The 15,915-nt window shown below is 47.7% G+C and overlaps 1 protein-coding gene across 2 annotated transcripts in view; it reads left to right on the top strand.

Annotated features, from left to right (window-relative positions):
* Nucleotides 1–402: 402 nt before the first annotated feature.
* LOC311308866 (polymerase delta-interacting protein 2-like) overlaps nucleotides 403–15,915 on the top strand; it is a gene marked incomplete at its 5' end in the record, with an annotated part of 28,033 nt that continues 12,520 nt past the window's right edge. For both annotated transcript variants that reach the window (XM_084437938.1, XM_084437939.1), the window contains 9 exons: nucleotides 403–569; nucleotides 2,257–2,332; nucleotides 2,698–2,795; nucleotides 4,715–4,814; nucleotides 8,768–8,843; nucleotides 9,008–9,115; nucleotides 10,485–10,621; nucleotides 11,004–11,030; nucleotides 15,763–15,888. In XM_084437938.1, coding sequence (XP_084294064.1) covers nucleotides 403–569; nucleotides 2,257–2,332; nucleotides 2,698–2,795; nucleotides 4,715–4,814; nucleotides 8,768–8,843; nucleotides 9,008–9,115; nucleotides 10,485–10,621; nucleotides 11,004–11,030; nucleotides 15,763–15,888 — 915 coding nt within the window. The remainder of the gene's footprint in view (nucleotides 570–2,256; nucleotides 2,333–2,697; nucleotides 2,796–4,714; nucleotides 4,815–8,767; nucleotides 8,844–9,007; nucleotides 9,116–10,484; nucleotides 10,622–11,003; nucleotides 11,031–15,762; nucleotides 15,889–15,915) is intronic.

The raw sequence follows: 15,915 nt of genomic DNA, 5'->3' as shown, positions 1-15,915 counted from the left end.
TAATAGTTCTTTTAGCAAAATTTCACATTCACAAATCCAAATGTACTAACTCTAAACCCCTGTTCAAAATTCTAGAAAATGAAACCAAACAATACATAAAGACTATTTTTTCCTCCAATAATAAGAAGGCTACGAAGACAGTGAGTTTGTGCTCCTTCTTTGATTTGTTTGTGTGAAAGGCTTGATATATGTACCCTGGCTCTTGTATTATTTTTAAATTTGTTTTATTTAATTCTTTGTATTGATTGATTGTTGCTAATTTGTATTGTTTTGTACTGTACATTTTGTACTGTTTTGTACCTTGATTAATAAAGATTTACAAAAAAAAAAAAAAACCGTAATACTGGTAAAAGCTTTCTAGTCTGCGTACTACTTGTGCGCAAACGTGCAATCTAAACAAAGATGGCGGCGTGTGTAATACGACGGACATTCCTGTCCACCGTGAACAAATACAGTAGAAAGCACGCTATTAGAGTACTAAACGTGGATTTAAACAGAAGACTAAATAGTTACTCCTGCTCAACATGTGGATTGGTCAACATTCAACAGAAGCGGTTCATGTCGTCACGGTAATGTTGGCTAGTGTGCTATCTGTGTTTAGATCACTAGTTAAGACACGTTAGATAAAGAAGGAAACCCTTGTTCACACCAATTTATTATTTCTCTGCATGTATGCCCTTTATACCCTCCTGAATCTACGGAATTACTGACTTAAATGGGTGTCAAAAAAGCATTGCGAGCTATATGGCTGCTAAGTTAGCCTAGCTTAGCAAGTTAGCCTAGCCTAGCTTAGCAAGTTAGCCTAGCCTAGCTTAGCAAGTTAGCCTAGTTTAGCAAGTTAGCTAGCCTAGCTTAGCATGTTAGCCTAGCTTAGCAAGTTAGCCTAGCCTAGCTTAGCATGTAAGTTAGCCTAGCTTAGCAAGTTAGCTAGCAGCTATGCTAACGACAGAGCTGGTTGTGTAATCACATCCCTCCGGATCGGAATGGCAAGGTCAGCTCGATTAGCCAGTCACAGTTATGTTACTGCATATATAGTCACAAATACGCTTTTAGCAACGTTTTTTTTTTTTTTACAACATTTTTTATTGGTGAAACAACTGCAGTACAAATACAAAAACAGTATCAGTCACCATGTTCCCTTTTATAAACCACTACCCAGCCGATGTGTAAACAATACAGTACGAAAAGGCCACATATGGCAAGAACACCAATGATTATTACATACTGTAAACAAAATAATAATAAAAAAATAATAAAAATAAATAGAATATAGTACAAAAGATGATTCAAAAATTATACATATATAAAATAAAATAAAAAACATAAGCATAAATATCAGTCTGGGTCAGGTACAGAATATATTAATCAGTTATGGAGTAAAAATAGTCTTGCTGGACTAGATCAGAAGGCCACTCAGAAAAATAAAAAACAGGAGGGAGAACAGATAAACTGTTAAAATATGAAATAAAAGGCTGGCACTTTTTAAAGAATTTTTCGCCAACCCCTCTGAGTGTAAACTTAATCTTTTCTAGCTTTAGAAATGAAATTGTATCTTTTAGCCATGTGGTGAAAGGGGGGGGTCAACGTTTGTTTTGACCTTTTTGTGCACGGGGTACTTTGAAGGTACTGAAATGTAAATATTCATCTCAAGCAATGACTTTAGCTAGATTTCACAGACTTCACTTATTACTTTCACAAGCTTGGTGCACGTTTTGCTGTGACGCAGCGCCAGAATCAAGCCGTGACCTTTGGTACACAGCTGTCTGGTGTCTGTACCGGGTAAGGTGACAACTGCGTTGGGATCATTCCAATACTGGCAGCCTGCTGCTTCTCCTTAGCCCTACACGTGTCAGGGCTGTGCAGAACACGTCCCACTGAGCAAAGACACGTCTAAAAGACGTCTTTTAGACGTCTAAAAGACGTCTTTTAGACGTCTTTTTCGGACGTCCAAAGACATCCAATTAGGAGCCAGAATGAAAGTTTTTTTAGACGTTCAGATATTGAACCCGTTCTGCACGTCCACAGACGTCTTAGAGGGGTCCAAGCCAGACGTTTGAATATTGAGGGGTCCAGCAGACGTACAAATGGGGTTCTGGACCGACGGACGTTATTAAGACATGATCTGAACGTCTCCCTGACGTTCTGTGTTTGCTGGGGTACTTCAGTATGAGGACTTATGTAACTCAGTCATGGTGCCAACTCCCCTGCAGACTAAATAGGGTTGTTAATTCTATACGGTGTTGTTTTTCCACACAGGCCAGAAGGCAAGGTGCTCGAGACCGTGGGTGTGTTCGAGGCACCCAAACAGCAAGGGAAATATGAAACGGGACAGGTGAGACCAAGGCTTGTCACGTTTGAGATGAAATCACATTCTACTCGTGCACATCCAGAGTTGGAGGTGCTGGTCAAAGCTAGCAAAAAGTCAAACGTATGAAGAGTAAGCGCATAGCAAAACACTTTGTGCCATCTGAATAAATATGCATTTATGAAGTTAGTCCATCGCCTGGGTTTTTAAGAGTGTGTGTGCTCTCTTCCGATGAATACTAGGAAGGTTTAATTTTATATTCTACTAACATTCTCGGCCCCTGCCCATTCAGAAAGATTAACCTGTGTGTGTGTGTGGGTTTGGGTGTGTGTGTGTGTGTGTGTGTGTTTGTGTGTGTGTGTGTGTGTGTGTGTGTTTGTGTATTTTCTTAGTTGTTCCTGCACAGTGTGTTTGGGTACAGAGGGATCGTGCTCTTCCCCTGGCACGCTCGTCTGTATGACCGCGATATTACTCCCCCGACCACAGACAGGTGAGACCTGTCACACACACCAACACACACACACACACACACACACACACACACACACACACACACACACCTTCACAATACTGGTCCTGTCACACACACACACACCAACACACACCTTCACAATACTGGTCCTGTCACACACACCAACACACAAACACACACCTTCACAATACTGGTCCTGTCGCACACACACACACCAACACACACCTTCACAACACTGGTCCTGTCACACACACCAACACACAAACACGCCTTCACAACACTGGTCCTGTCACACACACCAACACACACCTTCACAACACTGGTCCTGTCACTCACACCAACACACAAACACACACCTTCACAACACTGGTCCTGTCACACACACCAACACACAAACACACACCTTCACAACACTGGTCCTGTCACACACACCAACACACACCTTCACAACACTGGTCCTGTCACACACACCAACACACAAACACACACCTTCACAACACTGGTCCTGTCACACACACCAACACACAAACACACACCTTCACAACAGTGTCACACACACCAACACACACCTTCACAACAGTGGTCCTGTCACACACACCAAAACACACCTTCTCAGCACTGGTTCTGTCGCACACACCAACACACACCTTCACAACACTGATCCTGTCACACACACAAACACACACCTTCACAACACTGATCCTGTCACACACACCAACAAACACAAACACACCTTCACAACACTGGTCCTGTCACACACACCAACACACACCTTCACAACACTGGTCCTGTCACACACACCAACACACACCTTCACAACACTGATCCTGTCACACACACCAACACACAAGCACACACCTTCACAACACTGGTCCTGTCACACACACCAACACACACCAACACACACCTTCACAACAATGGTCCTGTCACACACACACACACACCAACACACACCTTCACAACACTGGTCCTGTCACACACACACACACACACCAACACACACCTTCACAACAATGGTCCTGTCACACACACCAACACACCAACACACACCTTCACAACACTGGTCCTGTCACACACACCAACACACACCTTCACAACACTGGTCCTGTCACTCACACCAACACACAAACACGCCTTCACAACACTGGCCCTGTCACACACACACACACACACCAGCAAACACCTTCACAACACTGGTCCTGTCACACACACCAACACACACCTTCACAACACTGGTCCTGTCACACACACCAACACACACCTTCACAACACTGGCCCTGTCACACACACATACCAACACACACCAAGACACACCTTCACAACATTTTATCCAAAGCGACAACTATTACTGCTTGTAATAGCTTGGGAGGACTACATTGACATTTAAAGGATTAACATGGTGGTTTGTCACACTTCTGGGTTTTATGTGCTATTTAAATCAGATGGTATTGAAGAAACGTGATGAAAGTATTAAATATGTCCGTTCTTTAGCTTTGGAGAAGTAGGCGTTAAATGTGTCCTATTTTCAGCCAGAATGTTCTATGCTAGTTTGCTTTCATCAGGACATTATTCTTGTGCTTTTAAATTATCCTGGCCCTTTTGCTAGCTTGAAAAAAATATTATCGTTGAAGTTAGTGTCCTTACCTTAACTGTGGATACTATCGATATATAAAGTGAGCTAGCTTGTGATAATTCAGTCTCCCAAGATGGAGATCGTGGAGGTAGCTATGGTAACAAATAATGTGTGGAAAGTAGGGGCACGGCCTGTCAATCATAGCTAGTTGACCGTTCTCATTACCACGCCCAGACCGTTTGGGTGAACTTTTATAGTGGGGAATGGGCGTAGCCTGCATGTCAATCATTGAAACAGCTATTGGGTTGACAGACTGGTAGTATTGGCCTATCATCTGGTTCTTATTCTGACCTCTCCTCCACAGCAAGGCTGAGCCGCCCGGGGCACACGGCTCTAAGGAGGTGAAGGGCAAAACTCACACGTACTATCAGGTCCTGATAGACACCAGGGACTGCCCGCACATTGTAAGTAGCTGACCCCTGATGTAGCTGACCCCTGATGTAGCTGACCCCAGATGTAGCTGACCCCAGATGTAGCTGACCCCAGATGTAGCTGACCCCAGATGTAGCTGACCCCAGATATAGCTGATCCCAGATGTAGCTGACCCCAGATGTAGCTGACCCCAGATACAGCTGACCCCTGATGTAGCTGACCCCTGATGTAGCTGACCCCTGATGTAGCTGACCCCAGATGTAGCTGACCCCAGATATAGCTGACCCCTGATGTAGCTGACCCCAGATGTAGCTGACCCCAGATGTAGCTGACCCCAGATGTAGCTGACCCCAGATACAGCTGACCCCAGATCCGTCACATCTCTGCGCTACACGGTTCAAAACCGCACTGACCCTTTGTTACGGACTGTTTTGCACTACTGTGAACGGAACCTCTGTCTCCTTGTCTGACTGTCTCCTTGTCTGACTGTCCCCTTGTCTGACTGTCTCCTTGTCTGACTGTCCCCTTGTCTGACTGTCTCCTTGTCTGACTGTGTCCTTGTCTGACTGTCTCCTTGTCTGACTGTCCCCTTGTCTGACTGTCCCCTTGTCTGACTGTCCCCTTGTCTGACTGTGTCCTTGTCTGACTGTCCCCTTGTCTGACTGTCCCCTTGTCTGACTGTGTCCTTGTCTGGCTGTCCCCTTGTCTGACTGTGTCCTTGTCCGACTGTCCCCTTGTCTGACTGTCCCCTTGTCTGACTGTGTCCTTGTCTGACTGTGTCCTTGTCTGACTGTCTCCTTGTCTGACTGTCCCCTTGTCTGACTGTCCCCTTGTCTGACTGTCCCCTTGTCTGACTGTGTCCTTGTCTGACTGTCCCCTTGTCTGACTGTCTCCTTGTCTGACTGTCTCCTTGTCTGACTGTGTCCTTGTCTGACTGTCTCCTTGTCTGACTGTCTCCTTGTCTGACTGTCCCCTTGTCTGACTGTCCCCTTGTCTGACTGTCCCCTTGTCTGACTGTCCCCTTGTCTGACTGTGTCCTTGTCTGACTGTCCCCTTGTCTGACTGTCCCCTTGTCTGACTGTGTCCTTGTCTGGCTGTCCCCTTGTCTGACTGTGTCCTTGTCCGACTGTCCCCTTGTCTGACTGTGTCCTTGTCTGACTGTGTCCTTGTCTGACTGTGTCCTTGTCTGACTGTGTCCTTGTCTGACTGTCTCCTTGTCTGGCTGTCCCCTTGTCTGACTGTCTCCTTGTCTGGCTGTCTCCTTGTCTGACTGTCCCCTTGTCTGCCTGTCCCCTTGTCTGCCTGTCTCCTTGTCTGACTGTCCCCTTGTCTGTCTGTCTCCTTGTCTGACTGTCCCCTTGTCTGACTGTGTCCTTGTCTGACTGTGTCCTTGTCCGACTGTGTCCTTGTCCGACTGTGTCCTTGTCCGACTGTGTCCTTGTCCGACTGTGTCCTTGTCTGACTGTGTCCTTGTCTGACTGTCTCCTTGTCTGACTGTCTCCTTGTCTGACTGTCTCCTTGTCTGACTGTCTCCTTGTCTGACTGTCCCCTTGTCTGACTGTCTCCTTGTCTGACTGTCTCCTTGTCTGACTGTCTCCTTGTCTGACTGTCTCCTTGTCTGACTGTCTCCTTGTCTGACTGTCCCCTTGTCTGACTGTCTCCTTGTCTGACTGTCTCCTTGTCTGACTGTCTCCTTGTCTGACTGTCTCCTTGTCTGACTGTGTCCTTGTCTGACTGTCCCCTTGTCTGACTGTCTCCTTGTCTGACTGTCCCCTTGTCTGACTGTGTCCTTGTCTGACTGTCCCCTTGTCTGACTGTCCCCTTGTCTGACTGTCTCCTTGTCCGACTGTCTCCTTGTCTGGCTGTGTCCTTGTCTGGCTGTCTCCTTGTCTGACTGTCTCCTTGTCTGACTGTCTCCTTGTCTGACTGTGTCCTTGTCTGGCTGTCTCCTTGTCTGACTGTCTCCTTGTCTGACTGTCTCCTTGTCTGCCTGTCTCCTTGTCTGACTGTGTCCTTGTCTGACTGTGTCCTTGTCTGACTGTGTCCTTGTCTGCCTGTCTCTTTGTCCGACTGTGTCCTTGTCTGGCTGTCCCCTTGTCTGACTGTCTCCTTGTCTGCCTGTCTCCTTGTCTGCCTGTCTCCTTGTCTGCCTGTCTCCTTGTCTGCCTGTCTCCTTGTCTGACTGTCTCCTTGTCCGACTGTCTCCTTGTCCGACTGTCTCCTTGTCCGACTGTGTCCTTGTCTGACTGTGTCCTTGTCTGGCTGTCTCCTTGTCTGACTGTCTCCTTGTCTGACTGTCTCCTTGTCTGACTGTCTCCTTGTCTGACTGTCTCCTTGTCTGGCTGTCCCCTTGTCTGACTGTCTCCTTGTCTGACTGTCTCCTTGTCTGACTGTCTCCTTGTCCGACTGTCTCCTTGTCCGGCTGTCTCCTTGTCTGACTGTCTCCTTGTCTGGCTGTCTCCTTGTCTGGCTGTCTCCTTGTCTGACTGTGTCCTTGTCTGACTGTGTCCTTGTCTGACTGTGTCCTTGTCTGACTGTGTCCTTGTCTGACTGTGTCCTTGTCTGACTGTGTCCTTGTCTGACTGTCTCCTTGTCTGACTGTCCCCTTGTCTGACTGTCCCCTTGTCTGACTGTCTCCTTGTCCGACTGTCTCCTTGTCTGACTGTCCCCTTGTCTGACTGTCCCCTTGTCTGACTGTCCCCTTGTCTGACTGTCCCCTTGTCTGACTGTCCCCTTGTCTGACTGTCTCCTTGTCTGGCTGTCTCCTTGTCTGACTGTCTCCTTGTCCGACTGTCTCCTTGTCCGACTGTCTCCTTGTCCGACTGTCTCCTTGTCCGACTGTCCCCTTGTCTGACTGTCCCCTTGTCTGACTGTCCCCTTGTCTGACTGTCCCCTTGTCTGACTGTCCCCTTGTCTGACTGTGTCCTTGTCTGACTGTGTCCTTGTCTGACTGTCTCCTTGTCCGACTGTCTCCTTGTCTGACTGTCCCCTTGTCTGACTGTCCCCTTGTCTGACTGTCCCCTTGTCTGACTGTGTCCTTGTCTGACTGTGTCCTTGTCTGGCTGTCTCCTTGTCCGACTGTGTCCTTGTCCGACTGTCTCCTTGTCCGACTGTCCCCTTGTCTGACTGTCCCCTTGTCTGACTGTCCCCTTGTCTGTCTGTCTCCTTGTCTGACTGTCTCCTTGTCTGACTGTGTCCTTGTCTGACTGTGTCCTTGTCTGACTGTCTCCTTGTCTGACTGTCTCCTTGTCTGGCTGTGTCCTTGTCTGACTGTCTCCTTGTCCGACTGTCTCCTTGTCTGACTGTCTCCTTGTCTGGCTGTGTCCTTGTCTGACTGTCTCCTTGTCTGACTGTGTCCTTGTCCGACTGTCTCCTTGTCTGACTGTGTCCTTGTCCGACTGTCTCCTTGTCCGACTGTGTCCTTGTCTGACTGTCTCCTTGTCTGACTGTCTCCTTGTCTGACTGTCTCCTTGTCTGACTGTCCCCTTGTCTGACTGTCCCCTTGTCTGACTGTCCCCTTGTCTGACTGTCCCCTTGTCTGACTGTCCCCTTGTCTGACTGTGTCCTTGTCTGACTGTGTCCTTGTCTGGCTGTCTCCTTGTCCGACTGTGTCCTTGTCCGACTGTCTCCTTGTCTGACTGTCCCCTTGTCTGACTGTCCCCTTGTCTGTCTGTCTCCTTGTCTGACTGTCTCCTTGTCTGACTATGTCCTTGTCTGACTGTGTCCTTGTCTGACTGTCTCCTTGTCTGACTGTCTCCTTGTCTGGCTGTGTCCTTGTCTGACTGTCTCCTTGTCCGACTGTCTCCTTGTCTGACTGTCTCCTTGTCTGGCTGTGTCCTTGTCTGACTGTCTCCTTGTCTGACTGTGTCCTTGTCCGACTGTCTCCTTGTCTGACTGTGTCCTTGTCCGACTGTCTCCTTGTCTGACTGTGTCCTTGTCTGACTGTCTCCTTGTCTGACTGTCCCCTTGTCTGTCTGTGTGTCAGTCTCAGAGATCCCAGACCGAGGCGGTGACGTTCCTGGCCAATCACGACGACAGCAGGGCGCTGTATGCCATTCCAGGTTAGAGAGTGACACTGCTTCAGATCACATGATCAGACTGGCTGGATCTGGTATTAACCATCGGTCCCTCTGTGTGTGTGTGTCTGTGTGTCTGTGTGTCTGTGTGTGTGTCTGTGTGTGTCTGTGTGTGTGTGTGTGTGTGTGTGTGTGTGTGTGTGTGTCAGGTCTCGACTACGTGAGCCATGAAGACATCCTGCCGTATAACTCCACTGACCAGGTCCCCATCCAGCACGAGCTGTTTGAGAGGTTCCTCATGTTCAACGCCTCCAAAGGTTCCCTTCTGTTTGTTTGGACTTTATTTTTAGTCTGATACAGTAGTAGTGATACAGTAGTAGTCTGGTACAGTAGTAGTCTCATACAGTAGTAGTCTGATACAGTAGTAGTCTAATACAGTAGTAGTCTGGTACAGTAGTAGTCTGATACAGTAATAGTCTGGTACAGTAGTAGTCTGATACAGTAGTAGTCTGGTACAGTAATAGTCTGATACAGTAGTAGTCTGGTACAGTAGTAGTCTGATACAGTAGTAGTCTAATACAGTAGTAGTCTGATACAGTAGTAGTCTGATACAGTAGTAGTTTGTTACAGTAGTAGTCTGATACAGTAGTAGTCTGATACAGTAGTAGTCTGATACAGTAGTAGTTTGTTACAGTAGTAGTCTGATACAGTAGTAGTCTAATACAGTAGTAGTGATACAGTAGTAGTCTGATACAGTAGTAGTCTGGTACAGTAGTAGTCTCATACAGTAGTAGTCTGATACAGTAGTAGTCTGATACAGTAGTAGTCTGGTACAGTAGTAGTCTCATACAGTAGTAGTCTGATACAGTAGTAGTCTGATACAGTAGGAGTCTGATACAGTAGTAGTTTGGTACAGTAGTAGTCTGATACAGTAGTAGTCTGATACAGTAGTAGTGATACAGTAGTAGTCTGATACAGTAGTAGTCTGGTACAGTAGTAGTCTCATACAGTAGTAGTCTGATACAGTAGTAGTCTGATACAGTAGTAGTCTCATACAGTAGTAGTCTGATACAGTAGTAGTCTGGTACAGTAGTAGTCTCATACAGTAGTAGTCTGATACAGTAGTAGTCTAATACAGTAGGCTACCAAGGCACCCAGAAAAACAAACGCTCTGAAGACTGGTCTCTTGACATGACTTCAGTTGTCAGTTAGATTATTCAGATTCAGACAGATTATTATTTGTTCTTATCTTGGTGATTGACCAATAGCTATAACAGTTTTTGGGGCCAAAGTGTTGAGTAATTATCAGTGAGCGTAGCTCATAAGACAGCTCGCCCTCAACATTCACGTTAGCAAAAACGGGATCATTACTAAAACTAACCACTCCTGTGCTAAGAATACTGTTCTCCCCTTAGAGAAATTTGGCCTCAAAAGCTGTGAGAGATATCGGCCAATCACCAAGCTCAGACCACCTGCTTAAAGGGATAGTTCGGAATTTTGGACACAGAGCCTCATTTACGACTTACCCATAACGTTAATTGACGGAGAACATTTTCAGCTGATTCCATGCTGTCTCTCGTCATCAATCAACCCATAACGTTGTCGATCGATGGAGACATTAAGTCGTAGATGAGTCCAAAATTCTGAACATATGTGACCCCCACAATGTCCCCCCCCCTCCCGCAGTCCCACCCTTCACCCCCAGGGACACGCTGCGCGCCTGGCAGGAGAAGAACCACCCCTGGCTGGAGCTTTCGGACGTGCACCGCGAGACCAGCGAGAACATCCGCGTCACCGTCATCCCCTTCTACATGGGCATGAGGGTACGCACACACACACACACACACCTGCACGCACGCACACACACCCGCGGTTGCTCATCTGTAAACCTGAGGGGGCGGGGCTTCATGCTATATATGGCGTCAGAACAGTGGGTACTCCCACCCCCCCCCCAGAGACCATTAAAGACAGGAAGAGGCTGGTTCCCTCGCCGCGGTGCTAGCACGCACGGGTACACATCACAAGGTTAGCGGGCGCGCCGATAATAGCCGCTCACTGACGGGAGGAGAGCGGCTCGCGTCGTCTCTGACGAGCGTGACCGCGCCCTTCTCAGTGAGTCATAATCACTCACTCTGGCTTCAATCGCTTTCTAATTGGCCTCATGTCATTAGTCCTCATGTTCTCTCTCTTCTCTCCCCACGCTAGGAAGCCCAGAACTCCCATGTGTACTGGGTAAGTGCCACATCACCGTTCCCCTCATCAACGTCATCATCGTGGTGATGGATGTGTTGTGCCTAATCACCAGGCTGTCTGGTGGACGGGTGATATCACCGGCTGTGTGTGAGGTGATGGTTCAGTGTGATATCACCGGCTGTGTGAGGTGATGGTTCAGTGTGATATCACCAGTGTGTGAGGTGATGGTTCAGTGTGATATCACCAGTGTGTGAGGTGATGGTTCAGTGTGATATCACCAGTGTGTGAGGCGATGGTTCAGTGTGATATCACCAGTGTGTGAGGTGATGGTTCAGTGTGATATCACCGGCTGAGTGTGAGGTGATGGTTCAGTGTGATATCACCAGTGTGTGAGGTGATGGTTCAGTGTGATATCACCAGTGTGTGAGGTGATGGTTCAGTGTGATATCACCAGTGTGTGAGGTGATGTTTCGGTGTGATATCACCAGTGTGTGAGGTGATGTTTCGGTGTGATATCACCAGTGTGTGAGGTGATGTTTCGGTGTGATATCACCAGTGTGTGAGATGATGGTTCAGTGTGATATCACCAGTGTGTGAGGTGATGTTTCGGTGTGATATCACCAGTGTGTGAGGTGATGTTTCGGTGTGATATCACCAGTGTGTGAGGTGATGGTTCAGTGTGATATCACCAGTGTGTGAGGTGATGGTTCAGTGTGATATCACCAGTGTGTGAGGTGATGGTTCGGTGTGATATCACCAGTGTGTGAGGTGATGGTTCGGTGTGATATCACCAGTGTGTGAGGTGATGGTTCAGTGTGATATCACCAGTGTGTGAGGTGATGTTTCAATGTGATATCACCAGTGTGTGAGGTGATGGTCCAGTGTGATATCACCAGTGTGTGAGGTGATGGTTCAGTGTGATATCACCAGTGTGTGAGGTGATGGTTCAGTGTGATATCACCAGTGTGTGAGGTGATGGTCCAGTGTGATATCACCAGTGTGTGAGGTGATGTTTCGGTGTGATATCACCAGTGTGTGAGGTGATGTTTCAGTGTGATATCACCAGTGTGTGAGGTGATGGTTCAGTGTGATATCACCAGTGTGTGAGGTGATGGTTCAGTGTGATATCACCAGTGTGTGAGGTGATGTTTCAGTGTGATATCACCAGTGTGTGAGGTGATGTTTCAGTGTGATATCACCAGTGTGTGAGGTGATGTTTCGGTGTGCTAACGTGTGTGAGGTGATGTTTCAGTGTGATATCACCAGTGTGTGAGGTGATGGTTCAGTGTGATATCACCAGTGTGTGAGGTGATGTTTCGGTGTGATATCACCAGTGTGTGAGGTGATGTTTCGGTGTGATATCACCAGTGTGTGAGGTGATGGTTCGGTGTGATATCACCAGTGTGTGAGGTGATGGTTCAGTGTGATATCACCAGTGTGTGAGGTGATGTTTCGGTGTGATATCACCAGTGTGTGAGGTGATGTTTCGGTGTGATATCACCAGTGTGTGAGGTGATGTTTCGGTGTGATATCACCAGTGTGTGAGGTGATGGTTCGGTGTGATATCACCAGTGTGTGAGGTGATGGTTCGGTGTGATATCACCAGTGTGTGAGGTGATGATTCAGTGTGATATCACCAGTGTGTGAGGTGATGTTTCGGTGTGATATCACCAGTGTGTGAGGTGATGTTTCGGTGTGATATCACCAGTGTGTGAGGTGATGTTTCAGTGTGATATCACCAGTGTGTGAGGTGATGGTTCAGTGTGATATCACCAGTGTGTGAGGTGATGGTTCAGTGTGATATCACCAGTGTGTGAGGTGATGTTTCGGTGTGATATCACCAGTGTGTGAGGTGATGTTTCGGTGTGATATCACCAGTGTGTGAGGTGATGGTTCGGTGTGATATCACCAGTGTGTGAGGTGATGGTTCGGTGTGATATCACCAGTGTGTGAGGTGATGTTTCGGTGTGATATCACCAGTGTGTGAGGTGATGTTTCAGTGTGATATCACCAGTGTGTGAGGTGATGGTTCAGTGTGATATCACCAGTGTGTGAGGTGATGGTTCAGTGTGATATCACCAGTGTGTGAGGTGATGTTTCGGTGTGATATCACCAGTGTGTGAGGTGATGTTTCGGTGTGATATCACCAGTGTGTGAGGTGATGGTTCAGTGTGATATCACCAGTGTGTGAGGTGATGGGCCAGTGTGATATCACCAGTGTGTGAGGTGATGTTTCGGTGTGATATCACCAGTGTGTGAGGTGATGTTTCAGTGTGATATCACCAGTGTGTGAGGTGATGGTTCAGTGTGATATCACCAGTGTGTGAGGTGATGTTTCGGTGTGATATCACCAGTGTGTGAGGTGATGTTTCAGTGTGATATCACCAGTGTGTGAGGTGATGTTTCGGTGTGATATCACCAGTGTGTGAGGTGATGTTTCGGTGTGCTAACGTGTGTGAGGTGATGTTTCAGTGTGATATCACCAGTGTGTGAGGTGATGGTTCAGTGTGATATCACCAGTGTGTGAGGTGATGTTTCGGTGTGATATCACCAGTGTGTTAGGTGATGTTTCGGTGTGATATCACCAGTGTGTGAGGTGATGTTTCGGTGTGCTAACGTGTGTGAGGTGATGTTTCAGTGTGATATCACCAGTGTGTGAGGTGATGGTTCAGTGTGATATCACCAGTGTGTGAGGTGATGGTTCAGTGTGATATCACCAGTGTGTGAGGTGATGTTTCGGTGTGATATCACCAGTGTGTGAGGTGATGTTTCGGTGTGATATCACCAGTGTGTGAGGTGATGGTTCGGTGTGATATCACCAGTGTGTGAGGTGATGTTTCGGTGTGATATCACCAGTGTGTGAGGTGATGTTTCGGTGTGATATCACCAGTGTGTGAGGTGATGTTTCGGTGTGATATCACCAGTGTGTGAGGTGATGGTTCGGTGTGATATCACCAGTGTGTGAGGTGATGGTTCGGTGTGATATCACCAGTGTGTGAGGTGATGATTCGGTGTGATATCACCAGTGTGTGAGGTGATGTTTCAGTGTGATATCACCAGTGTGTGAGGTGATGTTTCAGTGTGATATCACCAGTGTGTGAGGTGATGTTTCGGTGTGATATCACCAGTGTGTGAGGTGATGTTTCGGTGTGATATCACCAGTGTGTGAGGTGATGGTTCGGTGTGATATCACCAGTGTGTGAGGTGATGGTTCGGTGTGATATCACCAGTGTGTGAGGTGATGGTTCGGTGTGATATCACCAGTGTGTGAGGTGATGATTCAGTGTGATATCACCAGTGTGTGAGGTGATGTTTCGGTGTGATATCACCAGTGTGTGAGGTGATGTTTCGGTGTGATATCACCAGTGTGTGAGGTGATGGTTCAGTGTGATATCACCAGTGTGTGAGGTGATGGTTCAGTGTGATATCACCAGTGTGTGAGGTGATGGTTCGGTGTGATATCACCAGTGTGTGAGGTGATGGTTCGGTGTGATATCACCAGTGTGTGAGGTGATGTTTCAATGTGATATCACCAGTGTGTGAGGTGATGGTCCAGTGTGATATCACCAGTGTGTGAGGTGATGGTTCAGTGTGATATCACCAGTGTGTGAGGTGATGGTTCAGTGTGATATCACCAGTGTGTGAGGTGATGGTCCGGTGTGATATCACCAGTGTGTGAGGTGATGTTTCGGTGTGATATCACCAGTGTGTGAGGTGATGTTTCAGTGTGATATCACCAGTGTGTGAGGTGATGGTTCAGTGTGATATCACCAGTGTGTGAGGTGATGTTTCGGTGTGATATCACCAGTGTGTGAGGTGATGTTTCGGTGTGATATCACCAGTGTGTGAGGTGATGTTTCGGTGTGATATCACCAGTGTGTGAGGTGATGGTTCGGTGTGATATCACCAGTGTGTGAGGTGATGGTTCGGTGTGATATCACCAGTGTGTGAGGTGATGATTCAGTGTGATATCACCAGTGTGTGAGGTGATGTTTCGGTGTGATATCACCAGTGTGTGAGGTGATGTTTCGGTGTGATATCACCAGTGTGTGAGGTGATGGTTCAGTGTGATATCACCAGTGTGTGAGGTGATGGTTCAGTGTGATATCACCAGTGTGTGAGGTGATGGTTCGGTGTGATATCACCAGTGTGTGAGGTGATGGTTCGGTGTGATATCACCAGTGTGTGAGGTGATGGTTCAGTGTGATATCACCAGTGTGTGAGGTGATGTTTCAATGTGATATCACCAGTGTGTGAGGTGATGGTCCAGTGTGATATCACCAGTGTGTGAGGTGATGGTCCAGTGTGATATCACCAGTGTGTGAGGTGATGGTTAAGTGTGATATCACCGGCTGTGTGTGAGGTGATGGTTCAGTGTGATATCACCAGCTGTGTGAGGTGATGGTTCGGTGTGATATCACCAGTGTGTGAGGTGATGGTTCGGTGTGATATCACCAGTGTGTGAGGTGATGTTTCGGTGTGATATCACCAGTGTGTGAGGTGATGTTACGGTGTGATATCACCAGTGTGTGAGGTGATGTTTCGGTGTGATATCACCAGTGTGTGAGGTGATGTTTCAGTGTGATATCACCAGTGTGTGAGGTGATGTTTCGGTGTGATATCACCAGTGTGTGAGGTGATGTTTCGCTGTGCTAACGTGCGTGAGGTGATGGTTCAGTGTGCTAACGTGTGTGAGGTGATGTTTCGGTGTGATATCACCAGTGTGTGAGGTGATGTTTCGCTGTGCTAACGTGCGTCTCCCCCTCCCCAGTGGCGCTACTGCATCCGTCTGGAGAACATGGGGGAGGAGGTGGTGCAGCTGAGAGAGAGACACTGGAGGATCTTCAGCCTGTCCGGGACCCTGGAGACGGTCAGGGGCCGAGGGGTGGTGGGACGGGTGAGCCCCTCGCTGTGCGTGTGCGTG

Source organism: Borostomias antarcticus, assembly GCF_949987555.1.
Source record: "Borostomias antarcticus genome assembly, chromosome: 1".
In the NCBI taxonomy this organism is placed as follows: domain Eukaryota; kingdom Metazoa; phylum Chordata; class Actinopteri; order Stomiiformes; family Stomiidae; genus Borostomias; species Borostomias antarcticus.
This window is presented reverse-complemented; position numbering and strand designations above follow the sequence as displayed.